At 35.8% G+C, this 24,562-nt stretch overlaps 1 protein-coding gene across 9 annotated transcripts in view; it reads left to right on the top strand.

Annotated features, from left to right (window-relative positions):
• Positions 1 to 24,562, top strand: part of PTPN13 (protein tyrosine phosphatase non-receptor type 13) — a 228,831-nt gene that overhangs the window by 178,564 nt on the left and 25,705 nt on the right. For 6 of the 9 annotated variants that reach the window (XM_040479058.1, XM_040479028.1, XM_040479065.1 and 3 more), the window contains 14 exons: positions 4,210 to 4,673; positions 5,730 to 5,876; positions 7,104 to 7,197; positions 8,049 to 8,134; positions 8,862 to 9,021; positions 10,600 to 10,814; positions 10,931 to 11,029; positions 13,045 to 13,403; positions 14,542 to 14,725; positions 16,587 to 16,745; positions 17,259 to 17,430; positions 17,531 to 17,741; positions 21,146 to 21,216; positions 23,888 to 23,949. In XM_040479058.1, coding sequence (XP_040334992.1) covers positions 4,210 to 4,673; positions 5,730 to 5,876; positions 7,104 to 7,197; positions 8,049 to 8,134; positions 8,862 to 9,021; positions 10,600 to 10,814; positions 10,931 to 11,029; positions 13,045 to 13,403; positions 14,542 to 14,725; positions 16,587 to 16,745; positions 17,259 to 17,430; positions 17,531 to 17,741; positions 21,146 to 21,216; positions 23,888 to 23,949 — 2,483 coding nt within the window. The remainder of the gene's footprint in view (positions 1 to 4,209; positions 4,674 to 5,729; positions 5,877 to 7,103; positions 7,198 to 8,048; positions 8,135 to 8,861; positions 9,022 to 10,599; positions 10,815 to 10,930; positions 11,030 to 13,044; positions 13,404 to 14,541; positions 14,726 to 16,586; positions 16,746 to 17,258; positions 17,431 to 17,530; positions 17,742 to 21,145; positions 21,217 to 23,887; positions 23,950 to 24,562) is intronic. The other 3 variants (XM_040479075.1, XM_040479008.1, XM_040479049.1) reach the window with 2 other exon arrangements.

Genomic DNA, 24,562 nt, shown 5'->3' with positions numbered 1-24,562 from the left:
AAAATAGATTTGTTGTGCAAAATTGATGTCATTTAAGTAAGTGTCTTAGGCCAAATCAGAAATAAAATTCTTTATCGTTGTCTAATTCATATACTTGTATAATAGTTATCTATGAAGTCCCACCCTGAACAAGATTATATAAAGTAAAAAGACAAAAACATTAGAAATTTAAAAACAAGACCTTGTCATTTTGTCTCTTAATTTCTGCCATTAGCAAGTTGCAGGAGAAAGGGCACTTAATGAAGATTAGATGACTTGAGTTTGAGCCATGGTGGTTTTTCTGTCTTTAAGGAGACAGTGATCTTGGCTCTCCTTGTCTACCTTGCACAGAGTTGCTAGGAGGCTCAAGTGGTGAGGCAGTGTTTGTGAAAGAAGCACACATACTAGGGGCACCTGGGTGGCTCAGTCAGGTAAGCATCTGGCTCTTGATTTTGGCTCAGGTCATGATCTCACAGTTTGTGGGTTCAGGCCCCATGTCAGGCTCTGTGCTAATGCTGCAGAGCCTGCTTGGGATTCTCTCTCTGCCTACCCTCTCTTTCTCTGTCTCTCAAAATAAATAAACTTAAGTTTTTTTAAAAAAAAAGAAGAAAGGAAGGAAGAAAGAGAGGAAGAAAGGAAGGAAGGAAGAGAGAGAAAGAAAGAGAGAAGGAAGGAAGGAAGGAAGGAAGGAAGGAAGGAAGGAAGGAAGGCAGGCAGGCAGGCAGGCAGGCAGAAACACATATAGTACATGCTGGACAGTGGGAATGGCTCCAAAGTCTAGGCTCAGACTTTGTTTCTGCCGCTTAACACCGTGTACCTTGAGTAAATCACTTAACATGGTAAGCCTCACTATACTCATATATCAAATGGTGAACATAGAAGTGCCTGTCTTACAGATTTTGAAAATTAAATGAGATAATACATGTAAAGAATTAGCATATTGCCTGGTACCTATTAGGCACTTAAATGTGAATTTTAGGTGTCATTATTTCTTTTTTAAGTTTATTCATTTATTTTGAGAGAGAGAGAGAGAGAGAGAGTGTGTGTGTGTGTGTGTGTGTGCATGATTTGGGGAGGAGGAGGGAGAAAGAGAGAGGGAGAGAGAGCACAGAGCCAGAGGAGGGGCTGGAGCTCACAAACGGTGAGATTATGACCTTAGAGTCAATGCTTAACCGACTGAGCCACCCAGGCACACCTAGGTGTCATTATTAATGGTATTTTTCAAAAACATTGAAGTGCTAATTATGTGCAAGTTACCTTCATCCCAAAGATACTGAGAAATATGTAAAAGAATAGTTAAATATTAGCTGAGAAACAAGTTTAGATAGTGAATTTTAGGCATAATTTCAGACAATTATGATAAAATGGAAAAAAAACATTTTGTACAGTGTGTTGTGACATAAAAATTTCTTACATTTTATACAGATGAGTTATTTTGACTATGGTTTCTTATATTCACTAAATATTTTGTATGTATATAGTGTATGTGTGTGTGTGTGTGTGTATATATATATATATATATATATATGTACGTATATAAGTAATATTTTCAACAGATAGAACAAACACAACAGATAGAAAACACCATCACTGCCCAAAAGAGCCTTATAATCTAATTGTAGTCTAGTCATCTTAGGCAAAGGAAGATGATTGCATTTGAAAATGTTGTAGCATACTTCTGAGTTTCAAGCACCCAAAACCAAACCAAATCAAACAAAACAAAACAAACATTGGGTTCTTTTACTCACCATGTTTTAGCAAAAGAAGCATATGATTCAGAAGAAGCTCATTTTTCCTCTAAATATTTAAAGCTCTAAGGGATTCACATCTTAGTTTTCTTTTCAATAGATATTTTATAGAAAATTCACTCATTTGTTCAACAAATATTTATTTACTTATTTATTTATTATGTTTATTTACTTTTGAGAGACAGAGATAGAGCATGAGCAGGGGAGGGGCAGAGAGAGACGGACACAGAATCCAAAGCAGACTCCAGGCTCTGAGCTGTCAAACTCACGAACGTGAGATCATGACCTGAGCTGAGGTCAGACACGTAACCTACTGAGCCATCCAGGCACCCCTCAACAAATATTTATTGAATGCCTGTGGTGTGCAAGACACAGACACTCTACCCTCATGAGACTTACACTTTATCAGGGGAGACAAATATTGAAATATTGAACTAAGCAAATAAATGTTTCATTGTAAGTATGATAAACATTAGGAAGAAGTTCCAAGGTGCCAAGAGAGCATTTAGCAGAGAAACTTTACCTAGTGTAGAGATCAATGAAGCTTTTTTTTCCAGCAGACTTTCATGTGGTTATTTTATTTTTTACTATACATTCTCAATAAAAGTTAAAAGCATAATGTTAAAATATAGTTCTGTGAAACAGCTTCTTCAGAAAGCTAGATTACTCTTCCCATCACGTGTAGCTATACTGTAGTGTAACTTAAAATAAAACTCAAAGAAGGTAGAACATTACTGGTATGTATCTTAGACTATCCCTCTCAAGTATCAACCACCAAAGAGGAAGTTTTATTTTTCTTTATGTTTGCTAATTTTTTAAAGTTATAGAATACATACTAGTTTGTTAAAATAAATCCAATTTATACAGAAATCTATGAAGTAAAAAGTCTCCTTACCCCATTTTCTAGGGAAACTGTTTGAGGTCTATGTCACTTTCTGTATATTATAGATACATTATTGAAAAAAAAGTGGTACCTGTATGCATGTCCACACACAGACACACACACACTATTTTTAACTAAAAATCCAATTATTTTTTATAATCTAAATATCAATTTGTCACTTGCACACTGTATATTCTGAACATCCATGAATATACACCTTTTTCATATGGCATTATATTTCGTGTCATGGGTGTATTAAATTTTAATGTTTTTCTGTTGTACATCTAGGTTAGATATAATCCTTTTATAAATGTTGCTTCAACAAATATACTTGTATACACACCGTTGGAAAATGTACGTATTTCTAGAGGTTATATACCTAAAAGTGTATTTAGTATGCACATTTAAATTTTCGACAGAGTGCTATCAATTTGCCCAAGTTTTATCAATGTATATTTAGCCAAGTAGATGTGACAGGGCTCTTCTCACACCATCAGTGGTATGAGAGATTATCAGTCATTCTCATTTTTGTCAGCCATACAGGTAGAAAACTGCATTAAGTTGCATATCCTTGAGCAACAATGAGAATGTTGCTTTATATGTTTATTATTTGTATTTTACTCTGAATTTCCAGTCTACAGGGGCACCTGGTTGGCGCAGTGGGTTAAGCATCCAACTTCAGTTCAGGTCACGATCTCACAGTTCGTGGGTTCAAGTCCCACGTCGGGCTCTGTGCTAATAGCTGAGGGCCTGGAGTCTGCTTCAGATTCTGTGTCTCCCTCTCTCTCTGCCCTGCGCCCCCAACTCTGTCTCTGTCTCTCAAAATTGAATAAATGTTAACCAAAAAAATGAATTTCCAGTCTACACACCACACCCTTGTTGCATAGGGGTTTTAAATCTCTTTGTTACTACCTTTTAGAAACTCTTTGCATATTAGGAATATTAACCCTTTGATTATTTTTTGTTATTTTTGCAAATATTCCTTTTCCAGTTGCTCATTCTTCTTTTAAATTTTCCTTGGTTTCGCATGCTACATAAAACTTTCAATTTCTTATAGGTTTGCATCTGTAATTTTTTATACAAATCTATGATTTGTGTCTTACTTAGATACACTTTAAGTGGTTTTTGATAAGAAATATATATATAATGAATTTGGAGTTGCCTTTATAATTATTTGGAGTCCAAAAAAGGCAGTCTGGGAGGACAATATAAAATAAATAAATAAATAACCATTAAATAAGGATTAAAGAGTTTGGGTGATTCAAATTAATTTTAGTTAGGGAATCAAAAAAGTCTTCACAGAGGAGACTCATTTGAAGTAGGTCTTGGAGAATGGAAATAAAAAGTTAAGGCAAAGGGGATATGCATTTTTATAGGAGATGCAGCAGGAATGACCAAAAGAGGGGACAAAGGAATCACAAAGCACCTGCTACACCTTTTGGGTCCTTATTTTGGCTCCAGGCCCCAGATCAGGTGTTGTGGATATGTTATCCTGTGTAAAATTCTCCCACAATCATTAAGAAACGCTCTGCAAGTATGTAAGCCCAGACATGTGTGTCACTAACCTGTTACTCTCCTTCATGGATTTTTGACTTCTAGTGCCTTCTACTCCTGTGCACATTGCCAATGGCATGAAAAACTACCTGAAGAAACCTTCCTACATGCAAGACAGTACTGTAGATTCTTCTGAGGATCACCACTGGCCACATGGTACCCCAAGGCACATCTCAGAGAGCTCTTGTGGGCAGTCTGGGGGCCTGCGCGAAGGAAGCCTGAGTTCTCAGGATTCCAGGACTGAGAGTGCCAGCTTGTCCCAGAGCCAGGTCAATGGTTTCTTTGCCAGCCCTGCGGGTGACCGAACCTGGCAGGAGTCACAGCACGGCAGCCCTTCCCCTTCTGTGATATCCAAAACCACTGAGAAAAAGAGGGCTTCCGCTGACAGTAATGGAAACAAGACTAAAAACCCAGGCATTTCTGATGCAACAGATTACTCTGACCGTGGAGATTCAGACATGGATGAAGCTACTTATTCGAGCACTCAGGATCATCAAACACCAAAAAAGGCATAGTTTAATTTAAATCTCTGTTTTTTTTGTTTTTGTGTGTGTTTGTTTTTTTCATTTAATAAAGCAAACAATAGCAAATATATTACAGAGCAGGATAATCTACTCTAAACTGCTTTTATTAGTCTGGAAAGGAGGAATCGTGTATATATTATGTTACTAACTAACTGCTGTTGCATTTGATACTAACTTTCTGACAAATTAGCAGCTTTGAATACTAACTGTAAAATGGCTATTATTCTGGGAACTTGCTACCTGATAACAGAAAGGAATGAATAATCAGGTTATGATTATTTTTTACAAGTCATTTATATCTTGCATATTTAATGTTTCTATTAATAAGAATTTAATATCTGAAAATTCTGTTCTTAAATAGCTCACATGATGGGCAGTTGACTTTACTGTTGATAGTCTGAATTCTTCTGAAGTTCTGAATGTACAAAAATAATAAGAACAGCAACATACAAAATTGCTCATTTCCTAGAAATGACATAAATTTAAACTCACATTCACAAGCGGATTCAGAAAAGACCCATAAGCTCTTTGTTCATGGAGGAACCAACATTCCTCACAAGAGGGTAATGCCCTTACAAATGGGTCTTAGGTATTGTTTATATTGGATTTGTAAATATAAGCAAAGTAAACATGAAGCCTACTCATCTTAGAGGTCCAAGTTAAAAGCTGCTGCTTTGATATATATTGATTTTTAAAGGAAATAGAAATACTTTCTACATTCAGGAGCATAAAAAGCATTGGACAAGGATTATGTAAAAGCTAGGTTTGAACTGGGTTCTGGGATTCCCTCTGCCTTATCTAGCTGTTTGACCTGAAGGAAGACCTTTAATGTCTAGACCTCAATATCCTTAACCATAAAATATGAAGGCATTGGATTAAATGATCTCTAAGATGTCTTCCAGCCCTCATGATCTTTGAATTTACTCTATCCTTTAATATCTTGCTTTTTCTTAATTTTTCTAAAAAACACATATTGATCTTCCAGTAGTAATTCATTCTGACTCTAACAAGAAATCCTTTTGTTTGTTTTTCTTTGTTAAGGAATCCTCCTCCTCAATGAATACATCCAACAAACTGAATTTTAAAACTTTTCCTTCATCACCTCCTAAACCTGGAGATGTCTTTGAGGTTGAACTGGCTAAAAATGATAACAGCTTGGGGATAAGTGTCACGGTACTGTTTGACAAGGTTTTCAAATGTTTTCTCTTCTCTATTTCCAGCAACCTATTGTATGCCAATTTATTAATTTATTTTGCTTCGAAAGGGAAACCTGTCAAATATTTCCAAAATTAAAAATTGAATTGTATCTTAAAACTTTTTAAAAAATAACTTTTGTGCTAGGCACTTTTTCCTGTGATTTAAAAGAAATTAGACAAGTCTATCTACTCAGACCCCTTATATTTCATAATGTTTAATCTGAATACAAGACTTAGAAAACATAAAATTAATAAGTATGTTTTGCATACATTTGACACTTCTGCATAAGCATGGAATAATACATTTTAACCCACATGATAAATAAATTCTAATGTATATTTATATGCCCTTTCTCTCCATAATATATCTTAATTTGTAAATGTGATTAGTATATTAAAATTAGAGGTTCCCAAGGAATATATGTACTTTTAAGGTAGTTAAAATATGAGCATAGGCTATTTGATGAAAATGCTTGAGACTTGTATTAATTCTAAAGTGTAACATTATCATTTATGACAGTTGAAGTGTATTGTCAGGTAGGAAAAGCCATTTAGAAACATGGTAGAAACAGCACTATTAATATACAGAGGTCAAAAAGAAAACCTAATGTTCTAGCACTTTTAAAAATATCATAATCCTTTACCTCTTGTCCTTAACTTCTTTAGAATTTTATTATCTTTCTGTTGTGTAGGGAAAGAAAAGCTGTATATCCACAAAAGATGGAGAATATACTCATTAGATCTCATCTACATTATAACAAAACTTACCTACCAAAGCCTTTCAAAATGAAAAAAAAAAAAAATGTTTTTCTTGACTCATGAGATTTGCAAGTTTCAGTTTAGCAGATATGATCTGAAGCAAATTATTCTATTTGCTGCTTTTTTCAGACAGTCATCTTCTACTAATTTTGCATAGATGGATTTTGCTTCCTGCTTGCTCATAACCCATGGTATAGACTTACAAAGGGAGAGCAATTCTTCATACAGTCAAGATCTGACATGTTGTTTTCTGAGTAAAGAGTTTTTCTAAAATGTAACTGCTTTACATTTGGAAAACTTGGCTAGAAATATTCTTGGGTTTCGAATTAATTGCATGTGCTGAAGTGGTACTGCTGCTTTGGCTGATGGATTGAACGCTTTCTAGGTCTCAGATTTGAAAGATGGAGTGTGAAATTTCTCATATTACAAAATGTTATTTTACTTGTCTTTTTCCATTTAGGGGGGTGTGAATACCAGCGTCAGACATGGTGGCATTTATGTGAAAGCTGTTATTCCCAAGGGAGCAGCCGAGTCCGATGGTAGAATTCACAAAGGTAGAGTGTGTGTGTACAGGAATTGCATATAGGATTATCATTTCAACAAATAAAGTAGAAATTAGGAAATTCATAAAGACCTTTAAATATTCATAATAGAAGAACACATGCAATTTTTTTAAGACTAAAGCATTAAAAAAAACTCCTTGATGTCATTCCAAAACTCTTCTTTCCAGCCTAATCTCTAGTATCGGAAAATATCTTGACAGTGTTTCAGTTCACGTTTTGTACTTTCTGAGAAGCAAATTGCCAGAAAATGAGAAAGGAATAGTGCTCTTGTAAAAACACTGGTATCTACATTTTTAATAACAGCTAACTAGGTTAGTGCCCTCCAATCTCTCTACATTTGTAGTCAGTTTATTTAAATTGACTTTATAGGGGCGCCTGGGTGGCTCAGTCGGTTAAGCCTCCGACTTCAGCTTAGGTCACGATCTCGCGGTCCGTGAGTTTGAGCCCCGCTTGGGCTCTGGGCTGACAGCTCGGAGCCTGGAGCCTGCTTCCAATTCTGTGTCTCCCTCTCTCTGCCCCTGCCCCGTTCATGCTTTGTCTCTCTCTGTCTCAAAAATAAATAAACGTTAAAAAAATTTTTTTTTAAATAAAATAAAATAAATAAATAAATAAATTGACTTTATAATATATACAATATCTTCTTCTAAATTGTATTTAAGATTAGTCATAAAATTAGGAAAGAAAGTAAACACATATTAAAGAAACTCTGTGATAGAATTTTATCCAGAATTTGTCTGAGTCTCTCCTTAAATTAATACAAAACAAGACCACAAGATATTAAAAAGCATATAGAATCTTTATTTTATCATCTACTTTTCTCAAAATTGCTGCCTAATTTATAGGTGATCGTGTTCTTGCTGTTAACGGAGTTAGTCTGGAAGGAGCTACCCATAAGCAAGCTGTGGAAACACTGAGAAATACAGGACAGGTAATAAATAGCTCATTATACCAACCACTTAAGATAGCTTACAAGAACATAAATAATTTGTGAATAATATCTGTCTTACTAAGATCTCCAAATTCATTAGTCAAGAAACCAAGCCTGATTCATTTAAACGTTCTAGTATTTTTTTTTCCCTCTAAATTGGGAAGCAGGTATTATTGCAAGAGGTTTTTCACTGAGGGAACTTGACTTTCTATATCACATTTAGCCATAATATTACCAGATCTGACGGGAGGAAGGGTGGAGTTTGCATTTTTTTTAACTTTTTGTCAACAAGGACAAACATCTAGTGATTTTCACTCCTAGTCATTTTTCAGCCCAAAGCTGAATTATTTTCTAAAGTTTACCAAATTATTTATAACGGTCTATGTATTATAGTATAATGGTGTTTTTATTCTAGTGCCCAAATTTCTTATAACATGTTTATGTTATTTCTATAAGAGAGATTTTTCTTTTTAATTATTTTTTATACAGAAAATAAGAAAAACTTGATTGTGAAATTTTCAATCCCTTGCTTTGTTTTTTGTTTTGTTTTTTTCCCTCTATGTTTTTGGTGGGGTTTTTTTGTTTGTTTTTTTCTCTCCCTCTATCTATATTTTGGTGGACAAGTTACTTTAAATGATTTTATAAGATGAACCATATAAAGTCCTCAAAATTTACCTACTTTCTTATAATTTTTCTTAGTTAATGAAATGCTATTCCATTTGTCCAGGTGGTTCATCTGTTATTAGAAAAAGGACAATCTCCAGCATCCAAAGAACATGTCCCCATCACCCCACAGTGCACCTTTCCAGATCCAGATGCCCAAGGTCAAGCCCCAGAAAAGATGAAGAAAATGACTCATGTCAAAGACTACAGCTTTGTCACCGAAGGTCAGGCCTTGGGAGACTGTCATCTCACCTTTAACTTATTCTTGACTTACTCAAAATTTGATTTTTGTATGTTGGATCATATAATTCATGCCTGAGTCCCTGTAATTACTCTTGTCAAGTATAAATAATCTGATGGACCACTATACCATTTTTTTTTAAGGACATATATATGCACCTCTTAAAGTCTGAAAGACCTCAGGTAATGAAGTCATCCATGAAACAACTTTTGGTCACTTAATAGTCCTTTGAATAGTTATAAAATTCAAATGAAATTTTCAAGGAAAAAAATAACTATAAATAATTGCTGAGAATGGCTTCAAACTCATATGAAACCTTGACTTGTAACATTTTCTATATTTTTGTTTAATTCTGTGGACTTGTCAAGCTAACCCTAGGTAGAAATTCACCTCATAGTTCCCAGATCATGATCTTTCTTACAAACTTTGCAAGCTCTTGGACATACTGCTACTTGCTAGTAAAATAAGAAATTAAGAATAGGGGCACCTGTGTGGCTCAGTCTGTTAAGCATCTGACTCTTGATCTTAGCTCAAGTCATGATCTCACAGTTCAGGAGTTCGAACCCTGCAGAGTCTGTCTGGGATTCTCTCTGTCTACCTCTCTCTCTGCTCCTCACCCGCTCTTGTTCTCAAAGTACATAAATAAAAGTTTTTAAAAAATAAGAAAATTAAGAATGAGGTAGTACTGAGCTTTTCATAAAGCTAAGTGTTCATAATACAGAAATACCCTTTATTCTGAGATTTCCATCTATCTCATTTTAAGGGGCATAAATGTCCTTTACTTTATGAATGCTGATGGTGGTATATGGCCATTGTTTTGCCTTTTATTTTAAATCCTTATTTGATTACCAAATGTTTAGTGCCTCAGAAATACTCGCAAAAATAAGGAGAAAAAATAGCCCAGCCTGTATTATTTTATCTGATTATGAAAATAAAATTAGCATACCTACTTTACCTCTTTATACTGCCTTGTATTGTTTATTTCTTCCATCACTCCTTCCTTAAATATGTTACTTCATTCTTTTCTGGTTATTCTTTCAACTTCTTTTGTTGGTTGAAATTTGTTTATAGTGCCATATCAACTTACTGGATTAAATTATACCTCACTGAAACACTGGAATGTCAGCTTACTTTCCCCTACCCTTCTCTAACATTTGCTTCACTCTTCTTACCATCTTTCTCCCATTGTGTCCCCAAACTTCCTTCATTCATACCCTTCCCCAGATTTTTCTCTTTTTTTTTTTAATGTTATTCTATAATCTTTGAAAACACATGGGATTAAAGCATAATTTTATTTTCAGAACCCAGATATCAAAACCCTCTCTTCTGTTCAAGTAGCTTAGTTCATGCAGCTTAGTTTATTAAGTTTTTTTTAACGAAAGAGAGTGTGAAATAGGATTTGAATATAGAATAAAAGTACAGTAAGTGCCTGTAAAGCTGTAAATATTCTGAGAAGATGGGCTTTTTAAAATGTGTCTAAAAGCACATACGTTTGTATGTGCATATGTGTACACAGCACGATAAGAATATTTACATTTTTTTAATGTCTTTTTTTCTCCAGAGAATACATTTGAGGTTAAATTGTTTAAAAATAGCTCAGGCCTAGGATTCAGTTTTTCTCGAGAAGACAGTCTTATTCCTGAACAAATGAATGCCAGCATAGTAAGAGTTAAAAAGCTCTTTCCTGGACAGCCAGCAGCAGAAAGTGGAAAAATTGAAGTGGGAGATGTTATCCTAAAAGTGAATGGAGCCTCTTTGAAAGGACTATCTCAGCAGGTGAGCCCCCAGGTGGTGAATGTAATACTTTTAATAATGAGATGGATTAGCCTTTCATTATGATTTCATAGTGCTATCTTAACTGTATCTTCATTTGTCATTCATGGTACCCCTAGGAAGTCATCTCTGCTCTCCGGGGAACATCCCCAGAAGTATCCTTGCTTCTATGTAGACCTTCACCTGGTGTGCTACCAGAAATTGACCCTGCTCTTTTGGTGAGAACTATGAAAAATTAATTTATATTTTTATAGAATAGCAATTGAGTGATTAATTCAACTGTCATGGTTTTGTCACTGATTGATCTCCTGGGTCTCATCTACTTTATTCTTTAACTAGGAGTATGTTGGGTGTGTCACGTGACCTCCCAGTGCATTCTGCATATGTAAGATAAAGTAATTCAATTCACTTTCTCTTCTCTCCTTTCCACTTATAAAGTTCTAGGATTTTAGGAGTTTGTTTTCTAAGCATAAATAGGAAAAGATTTCAAATCATGGTTACAGGGGTGCCTGGGTGGATCAGTTGGTTAAGCATCTGACTCTTGATTTTGGCTCAGGTCATGATCTCATGCGTTCATGGGTCCAAGCCCCGCATTGGGCTCTGCAGAGCCTGCTTGTGATTCTCTCTCTCCGTCTGTCTCCCCTCCCCTGCTCACACACTCCGCCTCTCTCTCTCTCAAAATAAATAAATAAACCTAAATTTAAAAAGTAAATAAATTAAAAATAAAATACAATAATGGTTACAAAGCCCTTCTGTCCATTTCTTCATTGAACCAAACTGGGAAGCATAATTCTCATTCTGAGCTAGTTTAAATAATAAAAACGATTTGAGGGGAGCCTGGGTGACTCAGTCCATTAGGCGTCCAACTTCGGCTCAGGTCATGATCTTGCGGTTTGTGGGTTTGAGCCCTGCATTAGGTTCTGCACTGACAGTGTGAAGCCTGCTTGGGATTCTCTCTCTCCCCCTGTCTGTGTCTGCCCCTCCCCCCACTTGTGCTCACTCGCTCTCTCTCAAAATAAATAAATAAACTGTAAACAAATAAATACATAAATAAAATTTATTTGAGAGTTTTTGCCTTTATTTTTAATACTAGAAATCACAGAGCAAGCAATATGTTTGTCCATTTCCCTTTCTTATGTCAAGGAATAGCTAAAGGATCCAAAATCTATTTTGATGGTTATTTATAAATTACGTGCTGATAGGTAGGAATCCATACATAGATGGATAATAATATTAATATAATTGAAGAAGGACAACTTTTGTCCTGTCTACTTTATAGTGTGTTCCATTACCAATAAACATGACCCCTGGGTATGAAAGGCGGCAGTGTCTGGCCCCAGAAACTTTGGTCTTTATGTCCGGGAGAGGGGTAGTTGTAGGGTATTAATAGGAAAATATGATTTCTGTAAGGTGTGTTACAAACAGCATTTTATGAGACTACATTGATTTTTGGCACCAGATAGGAAGAACTGAGTAGAACTCTCCTCTTATTGAGTATATAAATTGATACAATCTTTGTAGAAAGCAATCTGGAAATACTTAGCAAGGCCTTTTAAAGCATCCTATGTGCTGACTATTATATAGAAAATTATAAGGAAATAATGAGAAACTCAGGTGAAAATGTACATACAAAAAAGCTCTAGATTTCTATTGTAGCAGAAAGTTAGAAACAACTCTATAAAATAAAAGAATTCTGAAATAAATAAAAGGTATAGTCATCTGTGGGATCATTACATAGTTTTATGCAGTTTTTTTCAAAGCATATTTAAGGACCTCAGAAAAAACTCATGATCGAAACCTAAATTTCAAAGTAGGCTACAGGGGTGCCTGGCTGGCTCAGTTGGTGGAGCATGTGAGTCTTGATCTCAGGGTTGTGAATCTGAGACCCACATTGGGTATAGTGATTACTTAAAAATAAAATCTTCCGTGCTGTTCCACCATCTTGGCTCCCCCCTACTTAAAAATAAAATCTTAAAAAAAAAAAAAAACAAGTAAGATATAATATATAATATAATTCTGATATAAAGTATAAGTCATATGATATTAGTTGTTATTTTCACATATATTTATATATGATTTTTCTGTGTAATGAGCATAGGTTACCTTTATTATCAGAAAATAATTGAATATTTTAATAGAAAGTGCTGCTGTTCAGCATGTTCCTTTTCAATTAAGTGTTCTAGCGTTAATATAAGTTGTCACACCCTGATCTCTTTAAATGTGTCCATTACAGACCCCGTTGCACTCTCCAGCACAAGTTCTCCCAAACAACAGTAAAGACTCTTCTCAAGCAGCATGTGTGGAGCAAGGCACCAGCTCAGATGAATACGAAACATATGACAAAAACAAGAAACAATGTACATCCAGGAGAGACAGTTACAGTGACAGCAGTGGGAGTGGAGAAGACTACTTAGTAAAAGCTCCAGCAAAGATACCAAATATGAGTTGGAGTTCAGCTTTGCATCAGACTCTGAGCAACATGGTATCACAGGCACAAAGCCAACATGAAGCATCTAACAATCAAGAAGACACCATCTGTACCATGTTTTACTATCCTCAGAAAATGCCTAATAAACCAGAACTTGATGACAGGTATTGTCACTATTATGTGTAGCACTCAAAGCAACTGCTTCTTGTTTGTGACAGGAGCAGCAACATACGTTTCTCTAAGAATGAAATATGTCTGTGTGAACTTCACAATGATCAGGCAGATGATGACTGTATTGGATATCCAGTTACTGTGACTGACAGTTTTAGTTAGCAAAACTGTAAGCTCTCTAGCCGTTCAACCTGAGACTTGCTGCTCTCTTGAGTATATTTACTAGTAATTGGGAAAGTTGTTTGTATTTCACCGTAATTCATAATACTTACAAGAAAGAGAAGAGACCTATTTTGATACTGATGGGGTAGGAGAATAGGGAGTACTAATATAAAGAGAAGTGATTGGTGGGGAGGAGACAGTTTGCAAAAAGTAAGCATAGAGGCAAAAAAAGGAAAAGACTACATCTGTATCTCTAACAATTATTCATACGTTTTACTGTTTGGTTACATCTTTGTGTATATCTAGGTGCAACCGTACTTGTTCAAGTTCTTTTGGTGTTTTGGGGGGTTTTTCCCCCCATTGGATCATCCAAAATAACCACAGGAATAAGACTTATATTCTTTTTCTATTTCTTCTCTTTCTTATTATGTTGAAACACACATTAGGCTTCTGAGAATATTGGCTTCAGCCTTTAGTTAATGACTAGGAATCAAAAGTCTATTTATTTAACCTGTCTTACTAATTTATGCAGCTTGAAGAGCTTCAAAATAGCATATGGACAGGGGCACCTGGGTGATTCAGTCGGTTAAGTGTCCGACTTTGGTTCACGTCATGATCTCACAGTTCTTGAGTTCGAGCCCCATGTTGGACTCTGTGTGCTTTGGATTCTGTGTCTCCCTCTCTCCCTGCTCTTCCCCTATTTGTGCTCTCTCTCTCTCTGTCTCTCTGTTTCAAAGATAAATAAACATTAAAAAAAAAAAAAGAATGTGGACAGAGAATAAAAATTGGTATTGTTAGCATCTAGCAGACATGAAATAAATTCATAGTCCAGAGTTAGGCAAAAATTAGCTAGGAATGTAATCATAAGCAGACATGAATATGTGTTAAGCGCTTTCTGTTTGTGGCACAAACTTACTGTATTGACACTGAAATGTATTTGAAAATAGTCTTGCTTCTTTCTCTCTGTAGCAATCCTCCTTCCCCTCTACCACTGGACATGACTCTTGGGCAGAGCTATCAACCCCAATCAGAATCTGCTTCCACTAATTCAATGGATAAATATCATATGCATCACATTTCTGAACCAACTAGACAAGAAAGCTTGACATCTTTGAAAAATGACTTAGAAAACCACCTTGAAGACTTTGAGCTGGTGAGTTGTTTCCTCTGTATTAAGAAAATTCTGGGGCACCTGGATGGCTCAGTTGGTTAAGAGTTGATTTCATGAACTCATGTCATGAACTCATGTCATGTCATGAACTCATGATCTCATGTCATGATCTCATTGTTTATGAGTTTAAGCCCCACGAAAGTCTCTGCACTGACGGTATGGAGCCTGCGTGGGATTCTGTCTGCTCTTCCTCCACTCACACCTTCACACACGCAATTTCTCTCTCTCTCTCTCTCTCAAAATAAATAAATGTAAAAAACAAATTCCATGTTTTGTCAGTTAAGATGTAGTTACACAAAGCTTCCCTTTAGGGAAAAGGCTGTCTTTTTGAGTAGGTTCATATCCAGGTCCAGTAAGTAGATAACATATCTGCTGTGTTTCTCTGCCGAGAATCAGGGGAAAAGACAAAAAGACCTGGATATAAATCCTGACGCTACCACTGACTTGCTATAATTTGGCAGATGCCTGTGGAATTACTTCATTCATCTGAGCCATAGTAGTTCTGGCTATAAAATGGGGCTAGTAACCTCCTAGGACTGTGATGAGGATTAAAAGAAATATAGGTAGAGTACCTAATACATTATCTACTATTTCCCGAATCCTGATGAGTTGCCTATTTAATTTTTAATCAAATTTGAATGTAAGTTTTTCTCTTCCACACTTTTTTGTGTATGCCCAAATGGAATCCTTTACATTGTACAAATAACCCTATAACTTCTGAATCTTTAAATTCAGTTTGGAAGCCAAATCTCCAAGAATAATATCCTTTACATTGATTGAAAGTCAGCCTTTTTCAATATTGTTTTTATTATCCAAGTAATAAATATTTATCATTGGAAAATTTAAAAAAAAACAAATTTAAAAAATACTGAAACCACTGATAATCTCACCACCTAAAAATCATAAACATTTTGGAGTTAATCTCTTCAGATACTTGGTTTGCCTAGAAGAGTGTGTGTGTGTGTGTGTGTGTGTGTGTGTGTGTGTGTGTGTGACATATACATCTTCAGTTTCATTCTCAGCAATAGAAAATAATCTTTTCAAAAAGAGAAAAAAATCTTTGCAAGATTTCCTTTAGAAGTGTGTCATTACCCCTGTAAACTATAAGCAACCTTCATATCTCATTCAAAATCTTTTTTTTTTTTTTTTAATTTGAGAGAGAGAGAGAGCATAGACAGGGGAGAGGGGCAGAAGGACAGAGAGAGAGAGAGAGAGAGAGAGAGAGAGAGAGAGAGAGAATCTCAAGCAGGTTCCAGAGTCAGCATGGAGCCCAACACAAGGCTTGATCCTACAACCCTGGGATCACGACCTGAGCCGAAATTAAGAATCGGATGCTCAACTGACTGAGCTACCCAGGTACCCCTCAGTCAAAATCTTTAAAAAAAAATTTTTTGTACATCTAAATGAAGTTGTAATATCTAATCACCTAAAGGCTTCATGTTTTTACAAGAAAACCTTTTCTTTTGTGGCTCTTGGCATCTATCTTAATTGCTCAGAAATAGATGAAGAATTTTCCTACACCTTCCCCTCAAAATATATATCAAAGGATCATCAAAGTATAACCATTCATGTGTGCTTGTTTACCTTGAAAATACAAAAATTGAAGCATGAGTAAGTTTTGCCTCAGCTATCTTTAGACAAACACATAGTGTTGTTTCTAAACCCAACTCTTAGATGGGGATACGTTCTATCTAGAATTGGATAGACCTAGCTTCACTTGGCTAAGATCAGTAATCTTTTAAGGTTTGATTTCCTCCTCTGCTATTCAGTAGAAATAATAGTCATCTCTGTTTGTCAATGGGCAAAAATAGACAACCTAAAGAGTCGCTGTTTTCTTCCCTAGGAAGTAGAACTCCTCATTACCTTAATTAAATCAGAAAAAGGAAGCCTGGGCTTTACAGTAACCAAAGGCAATCAGAGTATTGGTTGTTATGTTCATGATGTCATTCAAGATCCAGCCAAAAGCGATGGAAGGCTAAGACCTGGGGACCGGCTCATAAAGGTGAGACATTAAAGAATGGATTTATGCAAATGTGACCAGAGACCAAGTCAGGGCTGGAGAAGGAAGAACAAGAAGGTTAAGTTAATATAACACTCCATTTCTTTGTTTGGTTTACGTTTTCCTTCTCCACCTCTTAAAAATAAAGGCCTTTGTATAGTTAACAGTTTAGGGAATGCTGAAAGTGCCCTTTTTAATTTGAAAGTTCCTCTACTCTTACTTAAAGCATTACATAAGCTGTCTTGAGTCTTAGGGACAGAAAGTTTCTTAAATTACCATGAGGATAAATTTCCTATATTAGCAAAATAATGATGCATTTGTTAGATATTTTACATTATTATTTCACATGTAATTACTTGCTCATTATAGTTATGATTTCCACAGTAAAGGGAATTAGCAATAAATTAGAGACCATTCTCTTACTGGCTAAGGTAGAGCTAGGGAGATTGCTGTATTTTCATGGCAACTTCACTTTCCAAAACTGTAATCTGTTTTGCCTCTTTCTCATTTTTGTAGGTTAATGACACAGATGTGACAAACATGACTCACACAGATGCAGTGAATCTGCTCCGAGCTGCACCCAAGACAGTCAGATTAGTCCTAGGACGAGTTCTAGAATTACCCAGGATGCCAGTGCTGCCTCATTTGCTACCTGACATTATATTAACATGCAACAAAGAGGAGTTGGGTAATGCACATTCAGGCTGTGTGCAGTGTGATTTTGTTGGCTAGGTTAAAAGTAAGTACTCTTAAGACTAAGGAAAACCAATATTTTCTATTCCCTGAAGGTTTTTCCTTATCTGGAGGTCATGACAGCCTTCATCAAGTGATATATATTAGTGATATCAATCCGAGGTCAGTTGCAGCCGTTGAGGGTAATCTCCAGCTATTGGACATCATCCACTATGTGAACGGTGTCAGCACACAAGGAATGACCTTGGAAGAAGCTAAGAGAACATTAGACATGTCCCTTCCTTCAGTGGTGCTGAAAGCAACAAGGTACTCTGCAATACTTGTGGGTTTTGTGTGTTTGCTCATGTTTCAGGCTGTTGATCACACTTACGTTATCTTAAAAAGATATTCCTGAATTAGTAACTCACAGACTAAACTGGCAGTTTATAAAGCTAGAACAGACTTCTTAATAGGAGATTCCAAGAGCACTTTAAGTGGATTAGTGTTTGGATACATATTTGCAGTTGATAATAGGGTGGTTACCACGTTTGTCAGGATGTTTTCAATTGCAAGTAAAAGAAAATACAACTCAACAGTGGTTTAAACAATAAAGGGAACTTACTAGTTTATAGGATTTAAAAGTGCAAAGATGAGGTGGTCATCAGGTGAAATTTGATGCAGGCTATGGCTCCATTTTTTGCTGTTTTCAATTACTCTCTTTTCTGTGTATGTGTTTCCTTCATGATTAAGTGGCTTTGTCACTTAACACATGGCACCGTCCAGAGCAATCTTCTAACAATTCTCACCAATAACCATGGTAAAGCAAGGACTGTCTGTTGATTGCCTTAGACCTAAATTAAGGCTATCCCTTGAATTGAGACAAAGAAATAAGAATATATCAATTGGCCTAAACCAGTCCTGGCCCATTCCCAGAGCTGGAACAGAGTCAGTTCTGCCCAAACGTCATGTCTACAGCCAATGAGGCATAGAATTGTCACTTTCACCATACCTCATGACAATTTCACATTATAAGAAATACTAATGGCAACTTTTCCTTCACTTAATAATAGAAATAAATTGAAAAAAAAGTATGCATTAATTTCAAATTACTACAAATATAGTGGCATAAATGATAAGTTTATTAATAGTTCTGGAGGTCAGAAATCCAAAATGAAAAAAAAAAAAAAAAAAAAAGATCCAAAATCCAAAATGGATTTCAGTTGGCTAAAATCAAGATGTTATCAGGGTTGCATTCCTTCTTTAAGAGGTTACAGGAGAAAATCCATTTCCTTGCCTTTTCCACCTTCCAGAGCTTCCCTTCCATCCTCAAAGCCAGCAGGCATAACACTCTACTTATGTTGTCACATCTCTTTCTCTGACTCTCTTTCCTCCCTTCCTCATTCATTTATAAGGACTTCTGTGATTACATTGGGCCCACCCAAGATAATCTCCTCATCTTTAGATCCTTAACTTACATCTTTAAAATCCCTTTTACCCAGTAAGGTAACATATTCACAGGTTTGGCGGATTAGGATGTAGCCACCTTTGTGGGGCCATTATTCTGCCTACCGTAATGTACATACAGCCAGACTTTCTAAATTACACATTTATGTTACATTTATGTCTGTGATACATGGTGAGTTTTACATAGTATGTCTTTAAAAGTATAGAAAGTATAATTAAATCATTTGATCATAAACATTTGTTCCTTCTAAACCTTTAAATTTGATTGTGTACTTTTTTTCTTTGAATATAATCCCTAGTCTGTTTCCCTCATATATTTCTTTTTTTTTTTTTTAAGTTTACTTATTTATTTTGAGAGAGAGAGAATCCCAAGCAGACTCCAGACTAACATTGTTAGTGTGGAGCCCGACACGGGGCTCAATCCCATGAACTCCAAGATGATGATCTGAACCAAAATCAAAAGCCAGACGTTTAACCTACTGAGCCATCCAAGCACCCCTACCTCATATATTTCTAAAAATTAGATTGGAATACATTTATTTTCATAGGTGCAGCTGAATGTTAATGAGTGGAAGAGGAAAGTGTTCAATCTGGAAAATATTTTTGTGAAAATTAACATCTCTGTGAACCATAGATCCAGCTAATTTTTTTGCCTCAAAACTAGTAGAGTACCCTTCATGCTAGCTCTAAAATCACTTTCTTTTGCCCTTCTGCTTTTCTCTTCACTTTAGTCACAACAGATATAGTGGTGCTAGTCACAATTCCTTTCCCCTTCATTCTTCTTCCAGCTCTCTCCACTACTCTATATATATCTACCCTCTTTGAAGCCCACAGCCAGCAATAACAGAGAGGTATATATTTGTGGTAATTGTCTGTATGTCAAGAACTGTACAGGGTCTGTGGTCTTACCCAACTTGCAAGCTAATAAGCCAGCCTGTTATTGTTTCTTGGATGCTGGTAGAAGGTATGAAACTCCTGGGTCAGAGACAAAATACTTTTTTGGTAACCACAAGCAACAATGGCATGGTATTGGGACAAGTTCCACACATCTTCTAAGTCTCCTGAAGATGACACATGTGGCCTAGTGGATTCCTGCACATGCAGTGGGTTGTAGTACCAGAGAGAAATACCATGAGAAGAAGAGGAACCCTCCCCTTCATGGCAGCCTGTAAGAAAACCTGCTTTTTATTTGGAGAAAGAGTTTCCCTCATCCCTCAAGCTTGCTCATCACAAACATAGCCTTGAGAACTGGCCCATATAAAAAGCAGTCAGGGCCTTTCATTTCTGGGGTACCCAGGAAGAATAGGTAGGATGTGTAGGGCCCATGGTAAATTGCTTCTCCCAGCACTATATACTTTAGGCAACCTCCCTTTTCTCTCAAGTACTAGCAGTGTTAAGATTGCATACCAGTCCTCTGTTTCCAAGGTGATGTCTTTTTAACAGTTTTTCACATTGGGTGGTACTATCCTTCTTATAATCCTTTAAATATGTATATATATATATATATATATATATATATATGTATATATGCATACATTGTATATATGTATATATAATGTATATGTATATATAATACATTGTATATATATTGTCTAGATTTTCACTTTAAATAACTTTTTTTTATTTTTTTTTTTAATTTTTTTTTTCAACATTTATTTATTTTTGGGACAGAGAGAGACAGAGCATGAACGGGGGAGGGGCAGAGAGAGAGGGAGACACAGAATCGGAAACAGGCTCCAGGCTCTGAGCCATCAGCCCAGAGCCTGACGCGGGGCTCGAACTCACGGACCACGAGATCGTGACCTGGCTGAAGTCGGACGCTTAACCGACTGCGCCACCCAGGCGCCCCTAAATAACTTTTTTAAAAGCATGTATCAAGGGTTTCAGATATACAAAACTTAGTCATCTATAATTCCTAAGTTATCTTTGAACCATCATCTGAATGACAGTGAACTAAGTTATTAGATCATGAATATTACAAGTGTTTTAAATGAGGGGAAATACAGTAATGTGTTAATCCTAAACCCAGAGAAAAATTATGTAAAGAAATGATTCTTAATCTTTTTTGGGTCAAGAATATCTCCCTCTAGAAAAGAGGTAGATGAAAACTGATAAATATTTTGTCTACAGCTTCCGGGTGCCTAGACCCCCTGAAGCCTATCTAGAATAAAATTCTTGTGGCTCAATAGTTACCAGGTGGTTTGAAGGGTGTCTAAACAAACATCTTAAATAATTTGGAATTGCCTTTTCTTTTTTCTATAACACAGAGATGGCCATCCAGTGATCCCCAGTTCCAAGAGGCACACTCTTGCAAACCCACAGTCAACCAAAGCCAACGGTAAGGATATATTCATTTTGTGACACAAGTAGTTATGCAGAGATAACTATTTTTTTTTCCCAAAAGCAAAATTGGAGACTATCACTACAGTGTTTTTATCACCCTTCCAGAGTGCTTTTCAGGATCTCTCTAAGTGCAAAAAATCACATTTAAATAAAAGCATCTCTAAAATTCAGTGCGTAATAGGAAATAGTTGAGCAGCATGGACCATGGGATTTACAGCCAGATAGACCTGAGTTTATAAGTTCTGTGTGCCCTTAGGAAGTTACTTGATCTGTATCCAAGCTTCTATTTCCTATTAGTAAAATAAAAATGTTAGTACTATCTATCTTAATAAGGTTATAATGAAGCATAAATACAATAATAATATGTGAAATGCTTATCATAATGATTGTCACATAGTAATTTATTCAGTTATTGAATCTCTTCTCTGTGCCAGGCATTGGTCTGGGCATTGGGAGCATGGTAATGAATACACAAAGTATCTGTCTTACATTCTAGCATAATAAAAGAAATTGTAGTATTAGTGGTCGCGACCCCTGCTAACATAAATTTAATGCTTATTCTTCAGAATAAGCATTCTTCTAAGTGCATGAGTCCTCAAAACAACCCTGTGAGAATAGTGTTACTATTATCCTCCGTTTATAGAAGGAGAAACTGAGACACAGAGAAGTTTGATAACTTACCCAAACTCACAGAGTTAATAAATGGGAGAGCCAGAATTTAAACCTGGGGTTTCTGATTCCATGCTCTCATTCACATAATCGGGCTCAGTAAACGTAGCTTCTGATGCCCATGATAAGAATGATAGACGTGGGAATGTGGTTGAAATTAATGTATTTGAAATGTGAATTCAGTACTTCATACATAACTAAACTTTTAGGTTATCAGGCAGTAACATCTACCAAAAGAATCTCACTACTACAGTTGTAGTTTATCTTCAAAACACTAAAGTACATTTGTTCCCCTCCTCACCAGTTTTCTTGAATGCCTTAGGGATCTCAGCTTCTCCATAATAGTTCCAGTTCACGTTAGAGAGGGACTATCTCACAGAACAGTCAGGAGAGCATTTTTCTAGTGACTTACGGGTAGTTACTTGTTGCCTGTTTGTAGTTTCAGAGCTAAAGAGAGCTAAGCTCTGCCCCCCTTGTAGAAACTGCCTAGTGAACTGTCTTTATGGGGTTCTCTCACTTGACTCCCTTAGAACTGATCCTTTATGAGTTCTGAAAATCAGTATCAATAATAGGAACTCTCTTATAGTGATGGGAATATAAAATGGTACAACCATTTTATAAAACAGACAATTTCTTTTAAAAGTTCAGCATGTGCCTCCCATATGATCCAGCCATTCCACTCCTTTTTGTTTACCCAAGAGAAAAGAAAGCATATATCCATACACAAAAACCTATACATGAATGTTGTAGCAGCTTCCTTTGTGAAAGCCAAAATCAAAAACCACTCAAATGTCCAAAAACTGCTGAATGAAGAAACCAATTGCAAAATATCCAAACAACAGTACTATTCAGTAATAAAAATGGTCTGGTACTCATAGCAACCTAATCAAAATAACCAAAATAACCCCTCCAAATAAGACAGCTGAGTGAAAGAAGTCAGACAGAAAAGAGTTTATACTGTATTATTCCATTTATTCAAAATTAAAGAAGATGGAAATCATAGTAACCGAAAGTAGATTAGTGGTTGCTTAGAGACAAGGTGAAGGGCAATTAGGGGAACAGGAGGGAGACAGTACAAATAATAAGCTATGATGTTCTGAACTATTCCAATATGACTTTTTGAACTAGTAGTTTATTACTGGTATGCTTTTTCAGTACTTTTCTTGGAAGGTTGATAATGTTTTATACCTCCTGGAAATAATATTAAAAAACATTCTTGACTCTTTGTAATAACATCATCCACATAATTACAGAAATTCATGTCTAAAAATTTCATGTCAACCTTCATCTTTCTAGGTGGAATTATTTTTAGGTCATTTTCAAATAGAAGTCCTTGAGTACACAGATCGGTACATTTTTTTTCTTTTCTGTTCTTTTCTTTTTTAACTTTTCCAAACTCTGCTATATGTTTCAAAGTCTCTTAAAAATATAATTTGATGAATCAAATTATTTTTAAATATGATTTTTAACTGTAATATGTATTACATTTTTAATGTAATGTGTATTGAATCTTTGTACTGGTGGCTAAGAGTTAAAAGTAACATTTGGTTTAGACATGTATTAAAAGTTCTGTTTAGTTGTATCCATAACTTACTTTACTGTGTTAAATTGATAGCCGTTATGAAATGATATGAATGGCGCACTATCTTTCCTTAAATAGTGAAGTTAGTGTAGATCAGCACCTGTGATGCCTCTCCCATTCAGTTGAGAGAATTTACATTCAGTGTCTGATACTAGAACCATCCAGACCGAACTGAGCTTTTGTGCAGACTATAGTATTTTCTTTTAAGAAATTAGCTTTTTCCTTGGGATAAACCCTTTTCTAATAATATTTGATTTTGTGTAGCTGGTTTTAAATCATTTTGCAATATGACCTCTTTTAGTGCACTAATGAAAATAAGAACGTGCACAGAAATGTGGGTTTTCTTTCACTGTTTTGATGCCCCTATTGTGGTTCCAACTGGCTCTTCTCTTACTCTCTGTGTTGTTCCTTTCAGGTCACCACACTGTGGAGCCTTGCCACAAGCCTGCCCTCACTCCTAGTAATTCATCCTCCAAGGTAAGGAAAAGGCTACCTTCTTCCTATCATACTGCCTTAGCTAAATAACCAGCTTGTTTGTGTCTTGAACCAAACGGATTTCGCATTTAAATATTTGCCTTTTTTAGAAACATGTACTGATGTAAGGAATATATTTTAGGGAACTAAATAGACCTTGCTGAATAAAGCACACAATGTAAAGGTCCTACATGAGCAACCCTACATCATTTGGCACATATTCAGCTCTTATATAAGCTAATCTCTTAAATGGATAGCTTCAATACTTAGATCTTTTTATGAAAGTTCACAGTTCTTTTGGTTGTGTGTTAGATACCCAGAAGAGAAGAACATACATAATTAAGAGTAGAATTGGTCCTTTGAGTTAATATTGGTCAACAGTGACCCTCAAATGACAATCCTCTACTGCTAGTAAGGAAAAACAGTACTGACAAAAGAAATAGACATACTTGCTTTTAGAAGGACATGGAAAATGCTTTACCTCATAATAAAATGTAAGAACCTAAATCATTTAAGATTAACAAAGAAAAATCTGGAGGTGAATTAGCAAAGCTACTTTAATACATAGCTGAATTCCACTTCAAGCTTTCTCTTTAAGGCTATGTGTATGCCCATT

The sequence above is a fragment of the Herpailurus yagouaroundi genome, unplaced genomic scaffold (assembly GCF_014898765.1).
Source record: "Herpailurus yagouaroundi ecotype Mexico unplaced genomic scaffold, PumYag 28, whole genome shotgun sequence".
NCBI lineage: Eukaryota > Metazoa > Chordata > Mammalia > Carnivora > Felidae > Herpailurus > Herpailurus yagouaroundi.
This window is presented reverse-complemented; position numbering and strand designations above follow the sequence as displayed.